The sequence below is a fragment of the Chiloscyllium plagiosum genome, chromosome 38 (assembly GCF_004010195.1).
Source record: "Chiloscyllium plagiosum isolate BGI_BamShark_2017 chromosome 38, ASM401019v2, whole genome shotgun sequence".
NCBI classification, from domain to species: Eukaryota; Metazoa; Chordata; class Chondrichthyes; order Orectolobiformes; family Hemiscylliidae; genus Chiloscyllium; species Chiloscyllium plagiosum.
The window spans coordinates 13,834,223-13,855,974 of NC_057747.1; the positions used below are offsets into that span (position 1 = coordinate 13,834,223).

Consider the following 21,752-nt stretch of genomic DNA (forward strand, 5'->3'; position numbering starts at 1 on the left):
TTACTCATATTTATTTCCTTTGACTGAATACCACAGTAAACTCACTTTCTTCCTTATATTCATACAAACACAAGTTAGGTAATCTTTTATAGTACTTAATCTATTGTCTTGGATTCTCCGTACAGGATAAATTTCTGTTTCATTTGTGTCTCCTCCAGTTGTGATTGTGGAACCCTTCCCAACCACCTCATTTATATTGATACAGTTATACAGATCCCCTTACACAGGAACGAGAACAGTTTCTGATACTACAATTATGCAATACAAGAAAAAGAACATTTAAACAATTTCAGCAGGGCCCTTATACTCATTTACATGATTTCCCAGATTTTCTGTTAATTAGTTTATTCAATAATTTTGTGAATCACTTAAGGTTTGGAACAAGATGGATTGCAGCACTGAAGTTGATCATATTCAAGGAGACAGTAGATAGCAAATTTGAGAATAATAAGTACAGGAGGTTTGCTGGCATGAGAGCACAAGGTATGTTAGCACTTCAAATGATGGTTGTATCTTTTTCAGGAAACAACATGGCTATCAAATGAAAGACAAAATGTCTGACTGATTGGATTGGATTGTTTGTTATACTGAAATTGCTAGTTCCTGTTTGATAGCTAAGAAAAAAAAAGAGCAATTGTTAGTTTTGTGAAGTTTGGTGCTTCTTGATAGATATCCTTGCGTGTTCACTGGATGCTGATTGTTCGGTTTTTCTTATCTTTGAACAAATTAACGTAATAGTGACCTAATATTTGACCCATTCAGGTACGAGTGGTATTAACAGTATACATGCAATGCTTTTAAAAGTGACATGTGTTATAGAATCATAGAATGCTACTGGATCCACTCTCCTGCCTTTTTCTCCTAGCCATGCAATTTTTTTTGCTTCAAATAACCACCCAATTCTTTTCTGGAGACCACAGTTGAATCTGCCTCCACCATACCAAGGCAAAACATTCTCGACCAAAACTACTCACTGTGTAAAAAATACTTACTTTATGTTATCATTGCTTCATTGGTTAATCATCTTAAATTAGTATCTTCTGGTTATAATTTCCACTCACTACAGATCCACACTAGCTAAAAAAACTGCCAATTATACTGTCAAAAACTGCCAATAAAAGTTTTGATCTACTACTGCACTGTTTTGCCACTGCATAACTAGTAAAACACTTCTTTCAATGACAGAACACTTTTTAAATACAGGTTAACTGACACTGGCTTTGAAAGTTAGAAGAAGAATTCTCTAGCTATGTGTCAATATTTACAGATGATTCCAAGGTAACCCCAACAACTCAGTTTCTCCCTTGAATATTAATGCTTGTAGCATGAAAGAAAGCATTGAAAATGACTGAATCTTAGACAGGTAAAGCAGTTATTTTGCATTATCACTCTATCACACAAGATTAAATGTTATCAATATTGGAGAGACACAATGTAGAATCACATCAATTATTTGAGTAACATTGTATGGGTGCTCTTTTCAAGCAAATACAAAATCAGTAAGGAACAAAAGGTTGTTTACTCTACGTTTCACAGCAGAAGTACTTACCTTGGAAAAATACCCAACAAGATGACAGCCCTTTTCATCATTTTTAGTCAACACGTAGAAAAGAAACGGTTCAACATCATAGTAAAGTGTTTTATGGTCCAGGAAAAGCTTGGCCAATAGACAGAGATTTTGGCAGTAGATCTTACTGATATTTCCATCAACCTGTGAACAGAATGAAGTGTAATGAACACATTCCCTTTCACATTCAATATGAAGGAGCTAAATCTTATTTAAGCGTAACTAAGTAAAGCCTTCAATGGATATACACCATGGCACTCTTCTGCAGTCTTGAAGTATCAAAGCTGCTACAATTATCACCACCCCATATAATTATCATTTTCACTGTCCACAGCAACTACCAGAAGAAATTACTTCCCAATTCAGCATATGAAAACTGTTTTTGATGTTATTTAATTTATAGTTCACACAAATAAGACAGTTACATACAAGCCATGTCACTTAACTACAAAACTAATTTAATGTTTTGAACAGCATAAACGTAGCTCCATTACAAAGTCAATAAAATACCAAACAGTATTCAATGAAAGCTACCCTCGAAAAGTAAGGCCCAATTATAGCCTTTCAATGGATACAGGTCATTCTGCTATAACTTGACAGTTGTGTTCCTCTGCAACCTCACACTATAGAAAATCGTGCAATGGAAAACTGCTATAGAAAATTGTACCATAGAAGCTCGTTAATAGAAAATCACTATACCCGTTAAGTAGAAAGCTCACATTATCCAAACAACGTCCACAATTCAATAATCGCATTATGGCCAATTTGTGCTGATGAAACGTGTAGTTTCAAACAATCTATACTCTTGGGGAACATCTACATTACAAACTCATTTATACAGTCACTTTGAATCTGTGCTAGATTTTGTTAAGGAAGCCTGGAGTAAAGGCTTCATTTCATGTGAGTCCAAAGCAAAGTGAGATAAAACTCCCTTCTTTGAGATGTCTCATTCAGCTCTGCAGAGTCAATTCGGGCTCCAACTTTACATTGCTTCGTTTCAACTTTGAAACAACACTAATAACAAGCATAACAAAGTCTTACTGAATGAATCAAATTCGATGGCATTCAAACTGAAAAAGAATTTTGGTAACCATAACACTCTGATGTTGGAAGTAAATTATTGAATGTATTCCAAGTTTATTTTGATTAACGGCTTCCTCACATGTGAAGTAAATTGACTAAGAATCAGATTGTATCATAGCTTCAGTGATAGCCAAAATGCTATTCGTACAGACGTACAACTAACCAACAGCAAACTTCCTTTTAATTTGATACAGACAGTTCTCCTTTAAGGCCATAGTTGCATTCCAGTGAACATCGCATAATAGAAATAATAGGGCCTATGGGCAAAGTGGGGTTGGGGTAGACAGCAAAAAAATCACTCACGATCGCTCTAAAATTTCCCAAAAGTCTAATGCAAAGTAAAGCACAGCCTGAACGAAATCATATTTATTAATGAAACAAAAAGTAAATTTAACACAGTACATTATAAAAACGTAGGAAAGCTGCTCTCTGTACAGTACCTGTCATAGAATGCTGCTCTGTCAGCAGCTGACATCAGCGCATGTGCAGTATGGCACAAAGATCGGCGCAAACAACGTGCATGAACAGAATGGTGCAGAGACTTCAGCGCTTACCTTGGCGCACGTTCAGAACAGCATGAAGACCGGCACCGGCAATTCGGATTCGCAGATCGGCGCTTACCTCAGTGCATGCTCAGAATGGCACAGACACCTGCACATGCACAGGATGGTGTGGAGATTTGAGTGTGGACATCGGTGCATGCTCAGAACGACGATGACATCGGCACATGCGCAGAACAAAGTGTGCGAATTGATCCCCGCTAGAATTGTGCTATTGCAAATGGAGGGAAGCATTCTTGGAAATACTGTTCCTAATTCTTCAGTGACGTTATAGCCAAATCATGCTGCCAAAACGCACATTATCCCATAACTACCTTTATTAGAATAGTTTGTCATACAATAAAAACTACAAATGGGAATAAGTGTGCAGCTTATTAAATTAACAGCAAGACAAAATTTAAGATCCACTCTACCTCAAAGACAGACAAGTCATTTTTTCGGTATATTTCATTAGCAGGGGGATGGTACCAGCCACACTTCTTTGTATGCCTCTGCAAAATGTTCCGGCTTTTCATGTACTTCAGACAAAATTCACACAGGTATAACTTTGGTAGCCTGCAAAAGTTATTTTTTAAAATTGTTGATATCTGTTTCTTAATCACTAAATCAACAAATACTGGCCAGCACAGTAACTCAGGTGGAGTGAGGGGTGAAACAAACAGAGAATGCTGAAAAAACTCAGCAAGTCTGGCAGCATCTGTGGAGAGAGAAACAGAGTTAATGTTTCAAGCTCTATGTGACTCTTCTTCAGAAATGGTTAAGGAGAGTTATACCGGGCTTGAAACATAAATTCTGTTTCTCCCTCCACAAATGCTTCCAGACTTGCTGAGCTTTTCCAGCAATCTCAGTGTTGTTTCATATTTCCAGCATCTGCAGTATTCAATGTTCTCTGGAGTAAAAGGTGAGCAGACTGCAAACATTTTATAAGTTAGTTTCATTCTTAGTTTTTGAAAGACAGCACACAATGATTGTGAAACAGTTTCAACTTATTCTCATTATTCCAAAGCGAGAATATGTTTTGACATGCAGAAATGATTGTTATTTATCTGAACACAATCCTTTACAATTTCAACATCTTCATCAGAACAGTCTCCTCCCATATCAAAAACTTCAAATTTCTCTTCACAACACTCTGCGATCATCCTGATGAATTTTTAAGCATGTATCACATTGAATAACTTTTATTAGATCTTTTTGGATGTTGAGCTAAGCAACGAAAATTTAAGTTTTATGTTGTGATTGTCAATATCTGTTAATATCTTGTTAAACAAAAATTAAAGTAGATCAAGTCCTGTTTTCTACATCATCTGAAGTGCCCAGTTTAGGAAGACAGCAGGCCTACCCATATACCACCTATTCAAAAGACAAGTGTTGACTCAAATTCAATTACCACCATTATCCTTTTCTAAAGAAACAAGTTTAAACTTGAGAAGTGGTGCATTAAGGCTGTTATCGCAAAATTTAAAGTATTAGTCTCTTCCATCATTTTATCATCTGTACTTATTTAAAAAAGATTGGTCTCATACTATTTCCTCGAGTCAGGCTCTAAAAACGATTGCAATCTTCCATTGCACTAAATGGGGAACAAAGTTCTCAGATAAAGAAATCTTTTACGAGGTAAAGGCCTTGCTCTGTGCTGGTGTTATTAAGACTGTGTGGTGTTTCTGAACTTTTGTTGCTCTTTCTACGCTTCCCAAAAGGCTAACTGTACTGTGCTAAGTTTTGGAGGATCTCACTTTCAATGAACAATTTTTTTTTTGAAGAGGTCAAATTCCAGATGATAAATACTAAAATTAGCATGGTGTCTTCCTATTTTGCCTAAGCAGTTGACACGATAGAACCTGCACCAAACGAATTGTCAAGTAGACTTGTGGAGATCTGTTTTTGAAGATCCTATAATTGTTGCTTCATAAATCTCTAAGCAGCATTTGAAGTCAAGATAGCATAATCTCTATTATGCTTGCCTCGTTAAGCATTGGCAGACTGTTCTATCAAGATCAACACATCTCATGAGTAGAGAGATCGAGAAGAGGAGAATGGTTTATTCTGTATGTAATTCCAGGTCATGGGTATTCCCAGATACCTGAAAACAAATTTCAACTTGTTTAAAAAAGGTGTGGCGCAGTCCCTGTGCTTCATTTTAGAATTGTTCTTTGTACTTTGTTAACTGACCAAAATCTTCAACAGTTTAGAAAGCAAAATGGTGCAGACACCTAAATATAGCTAGAAGACAGCACACATGGTGAGATTTTGAATATGCTACAAAATATAAGTCTGTCAGTCTCTGGCCTTTTGATAAATATTATAATATATTGCTATTTTCCTATCATATCACCAAGTCAATAGAACTTCAGTCCAGTTTGGCAACTTCCTATTTGACTTCATTAAAGTACAAAGCTGATTTACATTCAACTATTTCAGCACATTTGTGAAGTGAACATTATGCAAGTCAATCACACTTCAATGTATATTATTACAATGATATTATTGTGGACTCTGTGTAATGAAGAATTGGCATTATTTAAAGTATGTGTAATCAACGAAGCTCATTAGAAGCTATACTGTGCACTTTGCTTTCTCAAGTAAATACAAGTAGTTAATAAAGGTTGCATTAATAATCTGATGTCATCAATAATCAAATATCCAAAGGTTAGACAACAGAATATATTCCTTGGAATATTACCTTGCATATTCTTGTGGGTATGGTGAAGAATACCAAGTATGGACTTCATATTTCCCAAATTCAATTACAGATGGGTATCGACCATGTGGATCGACTGAAGTGATAATTCCAGTTTTCTGTTGAATAAATAAATAAATTAATTAGTTGTAAAAAAATCCAAAATGAGCCAATTTATCTCCAATGATTGTCTGACTTTTATAGAAACATTAATTCAAATGTGATGCAGAAAGTTTTATTTAACCAATTCAAAAACAGCTACAATTCTTCCCTGAAATGCTAAATTCCTAGTCAACATTATAAATCTATGTACATTACTTTTAATGTCAAACTCAGTCTGTACACAAATACTGTTTTGAAGTCTTAATTTTGGAGTGAAAATTTGAGTCTAAAATGTATTTTTTTCACGAAAGAAATAATCATAAGAGGTGGTTGTGGCTTCTCAGTGGTACTGGTATTTAAGGTATTAAAAATTCCATTTCAGAACTTCAATTAAAACCAGTACTGTTGCCTCTTGAGCTAGAAAAACATGGTCACAATTTATCTTATGTAAGTGCTTGTTTGCTTTTTGTCCTGAAATTAGTCACAGTTCATTCTACTGATTTATCATATGTTTAGCAATGCAAAGACAGTAAAATGTCATGACCAATTCTGTTTATGTTGTAGCACAATATTTTCTACAATAGTACACTAAAGAAAGATTGAAGATAGGAAGCAAGACCCACTTTTTAATCTATTCTAAGCAGTTTCACTAGAAGGTAAAGACAAACTTTTATAATATTAGGATCAAAGAATGATTACACTTGTCTCTTTAAGGAATGAAGCCATTATGCTAACAGCTTATCATCTGGGACCAATAACAGCAACACTGGCATCCGGTATGACTGAGAACTTGAAGAGAGTATCACATTACTTGACAGAATGTAAGAAATGGCAGAAAAACATTAACACCAGAGTTGATACTCTGGATAAAGGTATGGAATGATATGAGCCACAATTTTGTGGAGGATAAATGTAAACTGAAGCATTTCATATCGGAGAAAATACATTTTTGAAAGTACATTTAAATAGACAAAGAAAACAATTAAAATCTGGTAAACATATTTTGCATTTAATTGGGATAAATGAAGTCTTATGCATTTGGGCTGGACAACAACACATGTTATATTTTACAAAAGAGTATTATAGAGTAATCACAGAATAGAATCACAGAATCCCCACCATTTGGCCTGAGTCCATACCAATCCGCCAAAGAGCATTCAACCCAGACCCACCTAATTCCTGTAATCCTGCACTTCCCATGGCTAATCCACCCAGCCTGCACATCCCTGGACACAATGGACAATTTAGCATGACCAAACCACATGATATACACATCCTTGGGAGGAAACTGGAGCACCTGGAATAAATTCATGCAGACATGGGAAAATGGACAAACTCCATGCAGAAAGTCGTCGGAGGGTGGAATCAAACCCGGATCCCTGGCACTGTGAGGCAGCACTGCTAACCACTGAGCCACCATGCCACAACGTCTCCATAGATTTACAACCAATTCCAATTAAGCTTTTCGGTGTTATGAACAGACTATTGATTATAAAATGGAACATACTATTTTCTCCTTGTACGAACTCATGTGGTTTAAAGGTTATTTTCTCAATACCAAATAATTTTATAGTTGCTTGTGGAGAATCCATGTCTAACCACATTGCTTCAAGCATCAAGAATGTGTGGGACAGATTTGATGAACTACATGATCTTTATTTGCATGCTACTTTCATATGTTTGTACACTGAATTTTGGACGGAGTTATGATTATTTTAAACACTGAAGTTAGCAGTTTGATAATTTGATCAAAATCATACAAATAAAAGTTTATAATTTCAAAAGTTAAGCCAATACAAAATCTTCCACAAAATGTTTTCATATTGTTCAAAACTGCAAAGTCCTCTGCTCCCATTTAAGATAGATTTTGAAAAAATTGAATGCGAGAATGTAATATCCCATTCATCCGCACATTATTGACATTGATGAATGATTCAATGGAAATTTAGCGTTTAATCAAAAAGATAAAATTGCTGACAACTTGTTCGGCAAATTTTTCATTAGCCTTTGTGAGCTTTGTTGTTATGGAATATCTAGCCTTTACAAATTAAAATGTTCTCCATTTAGAGCATGCACTCTTTATGCTTTCTCAGAACAACATAAATATTGCAATTATTCTGAAAATACTTCTGAATAATTTATTCTCTAGACTAACTGAAAGTAAATCGCCTGGCCTGAAAATTCACATTGCATAAATAATAAATCTCATTATAATACTGAAACAAAGTCTTGGTAATAATATTTTACTACATAAAGTCATTTCCAAAAACAGAACAGAGCAGTCATCCAGTAAATGCTGCAACCAATATTCGTGACTGACAGGACAAATGCATTCAATACAATGAAAGTAATAAATTTGAATCATGACAGAAATTTGTGTGTTTTAACTTCTCTGCAAGAAAAATTGATTGCTATGTATCACGTTTAGATTAACAGATAGGGAAGCAGACAAAATGACTTGATCAATTCATAATACTGACTTTTAAGTCTTTAGCAGTTTCAGTCATTTTATTTCAATTCTGTTGTAAGTGCAGTCTTAACAGTTCCAAGCTTGTTTAATCTGAAAGCTTTGCTGCAATATCTAATATTATCATTAAAGAAACTATTTTTTTTGAACAAATCTATAATAGTAAATTATTTTGATGACAAAACCTTAAAATTGTTGGCTTTTGTTGCTTTGGAAACTAACACAATACTTTATTCAGATGCAGTGGATGTCACCACACTGTGCTCCATACATGATGCGTAGATATATTGTGCATGTAGTAAATCTTTAAAACTCTACCTTTCCACAGAATATCTTTTCCACTTCTTTCTCACAGCACATTTAGTCCATTCAACTAGAGGTCAGTCAGGTTAAGGCCATACTCAGGACTTTTTACTTGCAGTGTTTAACTAAAGTAAGTGAACGAGTGCTTGGGGAAAATTAGATTGTTAGCACCAGACAACAAAATAAAAATAGCTCACTGTAAACAGAATTGTCCACTTCTAGGAATTAATTGTATGAACCATCTGTACACAGTAATGCACTGGTATAGATAGTAAATCAACAGGTCATTCAACCCAATAAATTCCTGGTGTTCATCCTCAACTCAAACCTCTGTTAATCCGTCTTTATCTAACCCAATTAATAAATCCTTCTATCCCTTTCTCCTACAAGGGTATGTCCAACTCCCTCTTAAATGCATCTGCCATATATTGTGGCACAAAAACCTCAAGTAAAAGACAACTTTTCCCATTTCCAAAGATCATGATTTTGAATAGTCTTGGTGAGTAAGCAGATTGTTTTCTCCCTGTTTCAGCCATGACATGGCGTTAGCAGTCAGCCTTAATGCTTCTCAACACAAGTCGATGTTTTCCCTTCTGGGTTCAAGGTATCGGCTATGTTACAAAGATGTTTGGCATTCAAAAAACATGCAGACAGAGCAGACATAATGAACGACAAAGATGGTAACGTCCCAATTCAGAAATGGGGGAAGGAAGCGTGGGGTGCAGAGAGTTTTACATTTGATGGATAAGTATATCCCCCATTTTGAGGGATTTTGAGGCTTCAAAGGTTGACTATCATACAGACTTGTGTAAAAGTTGGGTTTGTAAGACTACATTTTTTTCCTCAAAAAGGAGCAGATCAACTTTTCGATCAGTAACATTTTCCATAGGTTGCAATCCACTCACTCCCAACAATTCATTGTCACAAAGTTTGCAGGTTGGGAAATGTTCCCACTAACCTCATCTCCCAAAAAAATTGTGCAAAGGAGCCAAAAATATTATTGCATTAAATTCTACACTAAATTAATTTATAAAACCACAGAAATTTATATAAATATTCAGTTTTGTCCATGGTATAAAAAGGAATCCTACTGACAACAGCAGGCACTAGACACGTTAACAGCTTCTTGAATAATCTATCATTATGTGGATCAGCAACATTATCACATAATCAAGTTGTCATCGGCCACATCATCCCACAAATAATCACATTCTGTGCCATCAAATGCATTAGATGTCCCATAATTCTTGAATGATTTGACAATATTAATTCTGATTTCATACCAAGCCTCTACAATCCATTCACAAAGGATGTTAATATCAGAACTTGTATTCAGTGTGCCTTACTGAAGGTCTTTTTGCTCTGGTCATCCAGTCATTCCATTTCTATCTCATTCTATCCTTGAAGGATTTTTTTTCCAACTGAGACATCCGATGGTTATACAAGGCTGCTTAAAGCACAAGGAAATCACTCCAATACTATGGTTTTACAAACTAACTTCAGCAACAGCATTAATAATGCATGATATGAACATATACCAAATGTGAAGACCTTTTTTCTTTACATGATCTCCTAGTCCAAATCTCCAAACTTTTCAAAGGTTTATTTGCAAGCCATCTCATCCATCCATCCTTTATTGTGAAATACTCCTTTGGGAAATGCTAATTTGGGAGGCTTTTTCTGCTAATTAGCATAATTCAGTGAAGCTTCAGTGACATAAACAACAGTGCAACTATGAATCTATTCTTTTTATGGCCAGTAGCCTTCTCTAATATAGCTTTCTCTCCAACTATACTCACTGGTTGACAGGTTGGCATGTCAAAATTCAAGGAGGTTTCATCTGCATTCCTAATAGAAGCAAATCTGTATCCATTTGTTTGTTGAGCTTCGATTTTAAACTGAAGTATGATAAGCTTGTCTTCAAGTTCAGCTGGGAGACATTGTAAAATCTCGATCATTTGTCACAGTATAAATATGGCATCCAGGACTGAATTTTAAATCTGGAATGTTTAATTTTCATGCTCGATTCAAGGCAAACATTTTATAAATCTTGAGAATCTAATGTACCAGTTTTGTGATTTTCATCAATGCATTTTGAACTTTGACTTCCAATTTCAGCTACATGCCAGGCTTTCCTGGTCTTGGGCACTTGTCTAAGCTGTGTAGAAATCTTCCTTTAATGTCTAAGTTCTTCTCCAAAATCTTGAGTCTTGCAGCTGTTACATAATTACTTATCTGGTCTGCAATCTCACTGCCTTTAATGTGAACTGTGATATGTACCTATCATTATTTCTCAATAGTCTGTTACCATTTTAGGTGGAGGGATTGGCAGAAATGCAGCATGTACCAGTGGGTATTAGCTCTGATATTACATGTTAACATATACCAATATATGGAACTCAACAGTCACTTTCAAAATAGTGTGCTAATCTAAGATTCTATCAAGTCTGTACCATGGTAAGATGGTACTTACCACCTGCTCACTGCTGAAATCAGAGAGTTTGGATTTTTGATTAGAAGTCAAGGTTGACTTTACAAGAAACTGACCGTTACTTAAGTATATACGGTATATGTCACCATCTATAATTTTAAAAAAAATTATCTCCAAGGCTTCTATGTCCTTTTTATAATAAAGGAGCTCAGAAATATTTACAATACTCTAAATGAAGCCAAATTAAGATTCGGCACAAGTTTAATGAAATACTCCACATCATTAGGTAGATGGCAGTGTTGCAGCTGTTCTGGAATAGCTCAGCTTGGTTATGGCAGGTTCTGGAGCACGAGGCTTCAGCGGTGTTGCCAGAATGCTCTGAGGGCCCATACTACCTGCAGTATCTGATGTCTGCGGCTATTTTTTAATATCATGTGCAGTAAATCAAATTGGTTGAAGACTGGCAACTGTGATGCTGAGGACACCAGGAGAGTGCAGAGGATGGATCATTACTTGAAGAGGATGAATCCAAGTTTTTTGCACTTATGTGGTGGGCTTGCTCTTGTTTAGGATGAGGATATTTGAAGAGTCATTATGTCTTGTTAGTTTTTTACTTGTCCACCACATCCATGACAGGACGGGGGTAGGAATGCAGAGCTTAGATCTGATCAACTGGCTGTGAGATTACTTAGCCCCACCTATTGTTTGCATCTACCAGTGTTCAACATGCAGGGAGCCAGAGCTGGAGCTTCATGAGATTGACTCCTCATTTTTAGGTTTTTCTGGTGCTGCTCCTAGCATGCCCTCCTGAGTTATATCTTAACTATAGCAGCACGGACTGCTACCTTCATGAATCTGTGGGCATTCATTCCTAGGACCTCACTTTCTCTATACCTTTGCACACTCCCAATTTATTGTTAAAAATCACACAACACTAGGTTATAGTCCAACAGGTTTAATTGGACTATAACCTAGTGTTGTGTGATTTTTAACTTTGTACACCCCACTCCAACACCGGCATCTCCAAACCAATTTATTGTGTTTTCTTTTGCCTCATTGGACATTCCCAGCTGCATCATCTCATGCTCCCCCGGTCAATGGAGTGAAACTGACATTCATTAGCTTATATATATATATATATATAAAAAAAAGGAGTTGGCAATGCACAGAAAAGATGATGTTGTTATCATGCACTGAAACTGTGACAAAGCAATTAACAGTGCTTGGAGCAACTCTTGCAACAGTACCAGGCTTACAAACTCACAAGCAGAAAATATGATCACTAAATCTGTCAGTTTTCACGAAAGAAAATCAAAATACTTGCTGCAGTTACAGGGATTTATAGATGATAAAATGGTAAAATAGTTTGCAGTTATATACTTGCTTAGTGTATAGAAACTGATGTGTCTTCAGCAGCAGTTTCACATCATGAATCAAAAAAACTACTGGATTAAAAGATCAGCACACTGAATTGTACAAAGCTATCTTTGGCAGAAGATTACTGGATATTTCATAAGGAGATTTGGGAGACTGCATTGATTCTCAAGCCCCAGTACTTCTGAGGTCACTCCAAGAGTTAATAATGTTATTAAATCATGCAAATGCCTCAATTTACTTGTCTGTTGGAATCAAGTTAACAGAAAATACTAACTAGATTCCTGTGTTTAACAAGAACTTTTTTGAAAAAAGCATATTCTAATGACAAATAAACAGCAAATAACATAATGAATAAAAATTTAATCCTTCATTTAAAACCTCGAGAGAGAGAGAGAGAGAGACACACACACACAAAACCAACAAAGAACAAAACATTGGTTTTCTGAGTGGAAGGACAAAGCACCAGTCGAAAGAGTATGTTCATTTATTCCCTTTCAGCTTCATTAGAGGCATGAATAGGGTGAATGCACTCAGTCTTTTTCCAAGTGTTGGGGAATCAATGACGAGAGGGCATCAGTTTAAGGTTAGAGGGGAAGGAATATAAGGGAATCTGAGAGGCAACTTTTTTTTATACAGAGAGTGGTACGTCTATGGAATGAGCTGCCAGCAAAAGTGGTTGAGGTGGATACATTAACAACATTTAAAAGGCATTTGAACAATCACATGGATAGAAAAGGTTTAGAAGGACATGGGCCAAGTGCAGGGAAATGGGGTTAGCGTGGATGGACGACTCGGTGGCCATGGGCTCGTTTGGGCCAAAGGGCCTGTCTCCGTGATATAGGACTCGATGACTTGCCAGGGTTTTCTGTCCTTTGTGTCCTCTTTCTTTAATTGTTTTGCTTCTTTAAAGGAGGCACAGGGTAATTGGTACACTAACTGCAAAAGTCTCTTCGATACTGGTTAAAGGCAACATCTTACAGCAAATGGCTTTCTTCAGGCACCTTTACTGTTGAGATCAACCAATCAACCGACCGACTAACAACCTACTCTTTCAGCAGTCTGAAGACGTCTTCTGGTATCTTCACACACACAAGCTGCTCAGCTGTCTCTGGAAGCACTGAGTTGTCAGGGTGATAACCTTTGGCATCCATCACTGGTCTGGAGTGCACAAACCAATCAGCTACTTGCTGCAAGCCAAATCGCACTCTGTACACAAACTCCGCCATGCCATCTACAAACACATCCTCCATGCTTGAACAAAACAGCAGTGTAAACACCTCACACAATGAGTTTCAGTAATTTGTTTTGTTAAAGAAAAATGTAGCAATTCCATCCACAGTCCTTGGTTTTAAAGCAGACCGTTTCCCCTTAAATCCATAATTAAAAATACAGAAAAAAGATGATTTTATTTTTCTTCATAAAAATAGCTCAGAGTTTCTTTGTTGGGCATAACACAGATATTAAATACATCCAATGTTGTATCTATTTTGCCAATGTTACAGTATGCCTAATTATCCTCCCAATCTCATTTGACTGCACACAATATTCCAAAAGTGGCCTAATCAATATACAGTCGCAACATGACCTCTCAACTCCGATACTCAGTGCTCTGACCAATAAAGGAAAGCATACCAAATGCCTTCTTCACTATCCTATCCACCTGCGACTTCACTTTCAAGGAATTATGAGCCTGCACACCAAGGTCTCTTTGTTCAGCAACACTCCCCAGGACCTCACCATTAAGTCTATAAGTCCTGCCCTGATTTGCCTTTCCAAAATGCAGCACCTCACATTTATCTAAATTAAACTTCATCTGTCATTCTTTGGCTCATTGGCCCATCTGATCAAGATCCCATTGTACTCTGAGGTAACCTTCTTCGATGTCCACTATCCCTCCAATTTTGGTGTCATCTGCAAACTTACTAACTATACATCTTGTGCTCACATCCAAATCACATTATATAAATGACAAAAAGCAGTGGACCTAGCACAGATCCTTATTACACACCACTGGTCACAGGCTTCCAGTCTGCAAAGCAACCCTCCATCACCACCCTGTCTTCTACCTTCAAGCTAGTTCTGTATCAAAATGGCTAGTTATCCCTGTATTCCATGTGATCTCACCTTGCTAACCACTCAAGCATGAGGAACGGTTGTTGAATGCCTTACTGAAGTTCATACAGATAACGTCCACTACTCTGCCCTCATCAATCCTCTTCAGTACTTCTTCAAAAAACTCAATCAACTTAGTGACTCATGATTTTCCAAGCACAAAGCCAAGTTGATTATCCCTAATCAGTCCTTACCTTTTCAAATACATGTAAATCCTGTCCCTCAGGATTCCTCCAACAATTTGCCCACCACCGATGTCAGGCTCACCAGTCTATGGTTCTTTACTACCTTTCTTACATAATGGCACCACATTAGCCAACTTCCAGTCTTCCAGCACCTCACCTGTGACTATTGATGATACAAATATCTCAGCAAGAGGCCCAGCAATTACTTCTCTAGCTTCCCACAGATTTCTAGGGTACACCCGATCAGGTCCTAGGAATTTATCCACCTTTACGCATTTTAAGACATCCAGCACCTCTTCCTCTGTAATATGGACATTTTTCAAGAAGTCACCATCTATTTCCTCACATTCTATATCTTTCATGTCCTTCTCCACATTAAACACTAATGCGAAATACTTGTTTAGTATCTCCCCCATCTCCTGCGATTCCACACATAGGCTGCCTTGCTGATCTTGGAGAGGTCCTATTCCCTCACTAGTTACCCTTTTGTCCTTAATGTACTTAAGGGATACACTTAGCGTCAGAAGTCTGGATGGGGTAGAATTTGTAAGAAGTGTTCAGGAGAGTTTTCTAGAGCAGTATGTCAATAGTCCGATGAGGGAAAGGGCCATACTGGACCTGGTACTGGGAAACGAGCCAGGGCAGGTGGTAGAAGTTGTGGTGGGGGATTACTTTGGGAACAATGACCACAATTCTGTAAATTTTAGAATACTCGTAGATAAAGAAGAGTGGTCCTAAGGGAAGAGTACTAAACTGGGCCAAGGCCAATTATATCAAAATTAGGCAGGCGCTCAGAAATGTGGATTGGACACAGCTATTTGAAGGGAAGTCCACATTTGAGATGTGGGAGGCTTCCAAAGATAGATTAAAGATACTGCAGGATAGTCATGTCCCGTTGAAGGCAAAGGATAGGAAGGGCAAGATTCGTTAACCGTAGATGATAGGAGAAATTGTACGACTAACCAACAGGAAAAGGGAAGCGTACATAAGGTCGAGGCAGCTAAGAACAGAATGGGCCCTGGAGGAATATCAGAAGAGTAGGACAAGTCTTAAACAAGGAATCAAGAGGGCTAAAGGGTTCATGAAACAGCTTTAGCAAGCAGAATTAAGGAGAATCCCAAAGCATTTTATTCTCATATAAGAAGTGGATAACTAGGAAAAGGATTGGTCCACTAAAGGATAATGAAGGAAGGCTGTGTGTCAAACCTAAGAGAATGGGTGCGATTCTGAATGATTACTTTGCATCAGTGTTCACAGAGGAGAGGAACATGATGAATCTTGAGATTAGAGACAGAAGTTTGATTAGTCTGGATCACATTGGCATAAGTAGGGAAGATGTGTTGGGTAGGCTAGAGGTTATTAAGGTGGACAAATCCCCAGGACCGGATGGGATCTATCCCAGGTTGTTGAGAGAGAAGAGAGGGGAAATATCTGGGGCCCTGACAGATATCTTTGTGGCATCCTTAAATACAGGTGAGGTGCCTATATTTAGAAAAGAATGGGCTAATCAGTGATAGGCAACATGGTTTTGTGCGGGAGAGATCGTGCCGAAGGGCCTGTTCCTGGGCTGTAAATTTTCTTTGTTCTATAAAATCCCTTTGGATTCTCCTTAACCCTATTTGCCAAAGCTATCTTGTGTCCTCTTTTGCCCTCCTGATTTCTCTCTTAAGTATACTCCTACTGCCTGAAAACTCTTCTAAAGATTCACTTGATCTCTGCTGTCTGTGCCTGGCATGTTTCCTTTTTTTCTTGACCAAAACCTCAATTTCTCCAGTCATCCAGCATTCCCTACACCTACCAGCCTTATTTACATCCTAACAGGAACAAACTGTCTCTGGACTCTGATTATCTCATTTTTGAAGACTTCCCATTTTCCAGCTGTCCCTTTACCTGCAAACATCTGCCCCCAAACAACTTTTGAAAATTCTTGCCTAATACCATCAAAATTGGCCTTTCTCCAATTTAGAACTTTAATTTTTAGATCTGGTCTTTCGTTTTCCATCCTCCCTCCTATTGGAGGATGTTGAGAAACTTGAAAGGGTTCAAAAAAGGTTTACAAGAATGTTGCCAGGTTTGGAGGATTTGAATAAGCTGGGGCAGTTTTCCCTGGAGCATCAGAGGCTTCGGGGTGACCTTATAGAGGTTTCTCAAATCATGAGGGGCATGATAAGGTAAATAGACAAGGTCTTTTCCCTGGGGTGGAGGAACCAGAGGGGATAGGTTTAAGGTGAGAGAGGAAAGATTTAAAATGGACCTAAGAGAGTGGTGCATGTATAGTGTGAGCTGCTAGGCCAAGTGGAGGAGGCTAGTCCAATTCAAACATTTAAAAGGTATCTGGATGAATATACGAATAGAAAGGGTTTAGAGAGATATGGGTTAAGTCCTGGAAAATGGGACTAGATTAGTTTAGGATATCTGGTCAGTGTGGTTGAATTGGACACAAGGGTCTGTTTCCGTGCTGTTCAGCTCTATGACTGTATGATTAAGCCAAAACTTAGAATGACTGAAATCAGCACAACTTTGGAACCCAAGGAAACCACCAAAACACACAGTGCTTTTATAATTGAAGTAGAAAAATCAACTCATTTAATCTTTAGAAATTTTAACATTACTCAGGCTTCTGACTAGACCTTTAAAATAAATTGAATGGTAACCACTTCTTTTAACATAGAGGAACTAAGGTGAAGGTCCAAGCCAAATGCAGAATATTTCCAGACTGAAAGAATTAAAACAGGGTAAAAAAAACTGACGATTAAGTGAATTCAAATATATATTCCATAACTGGAAGATTGTGAGAAGAAGGAAATGTTAAGCACAAAACTCTCTCAGTTTTGTGTGAATCTGCAAAATAAATAATTGGAAATTGCCTTAGTAATTCTTGATTTGAATGTATTCAAAGAACAGCAATAAACATGCAACTATATTGCACATTCCCTGACCTCAAAATATATTGATTACCCTTAAAGTTCTTTTATCAATGTTGTAAATGCAAGAAACACAGGATCTAAATTACACAAAACAAATTCCAACAAAGAAGCATGTGAAAATGACAACACTATCTGTTTATTTGTAAAATCATGTTGATTCAGCTAACAATATTGGCCAAGAAACCAGAAATCTTTTCTCTTCTTCAAACAGTGCTATTGGACCTTACATATCCATCGAAAAAGCCTAAAGGTACCTCAGACAGTGCAGCATTCTCTGAAGAAATGCACTGCCACTTGCCCTGAAAATGTATGCCTACGTCTTTGATTAAGTTAAAAATCACATGATATCAGGTTATAGTCCGACAGTTTTACTTGGAAGCACTAGCTTCAGTGCACTGCACCTTCATCAGGTGGTTGTGGTTCTCCTGATGAAGGAGCGGCGCTCCAAAAGCTAGCGCTTGTTGTATAATACTGATGGCATTATAGTCCCACTTTCAAGTATAAACTCAGAAAGATCGGTCTCTGCTCCACCTTCTGTAACTAGGTCCTTGATTTTCTGACCCACAGATCACAATCAGTGAGACTTAGCAACAGCACTTCCTCCACGACAATATTCAATACGAGCACCCTACAAATCTGTGTGACCAAATTTTGTCCTAACTCCATTGACAAGTTTGCTGACAATACCACTGATGTAGTTCAGAAATCAAACAATGATGAGACGGAATATATGAAGAGACAGAGTGTTTGCTGGTGTGATGTAAAGATAACAATCTCTCCCTCAACATCTACAAAACGAAAGAGCTGGTTATTGATTTCAGGAAGCAAGGCTGAGGTCATGCTCCTCTCTAAATAAATGGAGCTGAAGTGGAGATGATAGAGAGTGTCAAATTCCTAGGAGCGATGCCCACCAACAATCTGCCTCGGTATACCCACGTTGATGCGACTGTCTAAAAAGCAAAATGCCTCTACTTCCTTAGGAGGCCAAGGAAATTTAGCATGTCTGAAAAGACTCTTACCAATTTTGCACCACTATCCAGATGTATGGTATGGCAACTGCTCTGTCCAGGACCATAAGATACTACAGAGACTTGTGAACACGACCCAATTTATCATACAAGCCAGCTATCTATCCAATGGCTCCACCTACACTTCTCGCTGTCTCGGAAATGCGGCTATCGTCATCAAAGATCACCTATTCCAGTTATATTCTGTTCGAACCGCTTAAACACATGTAGTTTCAAGAACATCTTCTTCCGTGCTATTATTTGACTTCTGAATGGACTTCTCAAATTTAATGCTGACCTCGCTTTGTGCGCCTTCTGTGCAGCTGTAACATTGTATTCCTCACTCTGTTCTATTACCGTTATGCACTTTGATACCGTATGATCTTCTTGCCCAGCTTGCGAAGCAACGTTTTTCACTCTACCTAGGTACATGTGGTGACAACAATAAATCAAATCAAATCAAATAAAAACAGAAATTCAACAAGTCCCATACAGTTGAGAGGATTCTAAATATTTGCCAAGAAAGTGGAAGTGGAATACCCTGGAAGCAGCTAAATGAGCGCAGAAATGGAAATTTCACAGAACTCACAGATGGCAGTAATGCTAATATTTGGTACATGTAGAAGCAATTAGGAACAAAGAGACAGCAGCTCCTAGTTAGACTTGAAGTATCAAAAATAGCCATGTCTTTGAGAAATTGAGAGAACCAGAACTTTACTCCCACTTTAAAGTGAAATTAAAATTTAGAGATTTTGTGACTGCACTTTCGAGAGGAGATTGCACACATAATCTTAAAGAAAAGTCCAATTATCAGGACAGGATAAGGTTGGTCAAAAAGTGGAAATCATTACTGAGAGGAATGGGTTAGGAAACAGTTCAGAGTCTTGGCAAATTTCATGGATGAAAGATAAACAAAGCATTTACAATTGACTATTTCTGTAGTTGTTTGGACCTTGAAATATTCGATAGGGAATCAATATTGCTGACTCATTAGGCAAAACAATGTTCAATTAAATCTAATATCACAGTTGACTTCGGATGAAAAGAAACTCAGGCCAGATTGGACTCATTTTGATCTGTTTAACTGCGCTTGTCAACATCTTTTGGAAGAGCCTGAAGAAACAATTTAACATCATTCCCTGTTTGTAATACCTTGCAGCTTGATGCAGGAAAAAACTACATTAATTCAAAAGAAAATGAAATGCAAGAAAACTAACTCTGCAAAAAATAGGAATTCATAGCAAATGTACTTTACTCAGCACATAAGCTAAACTTCACAAAATGTACAGAGGGTAGAAGGATAAAACTTTAAGAATCATTAGTTGAACAATCAATTTAATTTATTAAATCACAAGACCATTGGGTGATTCTACTGACTGATTACTTTCTGTCCCGTGAATATCCAAGTTGTTAGCTCCTAAGGAACCCCTTAACTATTCGCTACCTACCTGCTCATTGCATCAATACTGTCGCTATCTGTCTGGTTACCCTACTGTACAAAAGGCACACTGGATTTAATTTTTGTTCTTGAAGCAAAATACAGTTGAGGTTTCATCACATTCTTCCAATACTCAGCTCCATCTTTAATGGGCAAAAATGAGATGGTTCAGTGTGATCAAGCAATATTCCCTCAAAAGGGAAAGGTAGGAGAAACAAATCCAGAGCTAGTTAGATGACAAAAGGGGAACTAAGTTTATAAAGAAAAACGTGTTAATGACAGGCAGTATATATGTTTGAGTGTCAAAGTTCACAAATATGGTTCAAAAATCCCAAAGTCTCTCCAAGCATATCAATAGTAAAAAGAATAGGGCCAACTAGGGACCAAAATGGGTATTCACATTTTAAGACAAGAGGTACATCTGAGATAATAAATGAATACTTTGCATCTGTCCTTACCTTTGGGGTCATGAACCTCGGTCATGAAAAGTGCTTAAAATTGATAAGCAGGTTTCGAACATACTGTTGGCACTTCAAGTTAATAAGGGAACTAGGAGCAGATGAAATGTATGCAAGGATATTGAAGGAAGTGAGAGTAGAATCTGCAGAGGCACTGAAATAATAAGACCATAAGACATAGGAGTGGAAGTAAGGCCATTCGGCCCATCGAGTCCACTCCGCCACTCAATCATGGCTGATGGGCATTTCAACTCCACTTACCCGCATTCTCCCCGTAGCCCTTAATTCCTTGTGACATCAAGAATTTATCATTTTCTGCCTTGAAGACATTTAGCGTCCCAGCCTCAACTGCACACTGTGACAATGAATTCCACAGGCCCACCACTCTCTGCTGAAGAAATGTCTCCGCATTTCTGTTCTGAATTTACCCCCTCTAATTCTAAGGCTGTGTCCACGGGTCCTAGTCTCCTCGCCTAACGGAAACAATTTCCTAGCTTCCACCCTCTCCAAGGCATGTATTATCTTGTAAGTTTCTATTAGATCTCCCCTTAATCTTCTAAACTCCGGTGAATACAATCCCAGGATCCTCAGCCGTTCCTCATATGTTAGACCTACCATTCCAGGGATCATCCGTGTGAATCTCCGCTGGACACGCTCCAGTGCCAGTATGTCCTTCCTGAGGTGTGGGGACCAAAACTGGACACAGTACTCCAAATAGGGCCTAAACAGAGCTTTATAAAGTCTCAGTAGCACAGCAGTGCTTTTATATTCCAACCCTCTTGAGATAAATGACAACATTGCATTCGCTTTCTTAATCACAGACTCAACCTGCATGTTTACCTTTAGAGAATCCTCAACTAGCACTCCCAGATCCCTCTGTACTTTGGCTTTATGAATTTTCTCACTGATTAGAAAGTAATCCATGCTTCTATTCTTTTTTCCAAAGTGCAAGACCTCGCATTTGCCCACATTGAATTCCATCAGCCATTTCCTGGACCACTCCTCCAAACTGTCTAGATCCTTCTGCAGCCTCCCCACCTCCTCAGTACTACCTG

The 21,752-nt window shown here is 37.7% G+C and overlaps 1 protein-coding gene across 3 annotated transcripts in view; it reads right to left on the reverse strand.

Moving 5' to 3' along the window:
- The window catches only part of kat6b (K(lysine) acetyltransferase 6B), a 212,326-nt gene that overhangs the window by 50,621 nt on the left and 139,953 nt on the right, over positions 1-21,752 (reverse strand). For all 3 annotated transcript variants that reach the window (XM_043678896.1, XM_043678898.1, XM_043678897.1), the window contains exons 9-11: positions 5,894-6,009; positions 3,624-3,765; positions 1,550-1,711 (exon numbers count right to left, since the gene is read on the reverse strand). In XM_043678896.1, the coding sequence (XP_043534831.1) occupies positions 1,550-1,711; positions 3,624-3,765; positions 5,894-6,009 (420 nt within the window). The remainder of the gene's footprint in view (positions 1-1,549; positions 1,712-3,623; positions 3,766-5,893; positions 6,010-21,752) is intronic.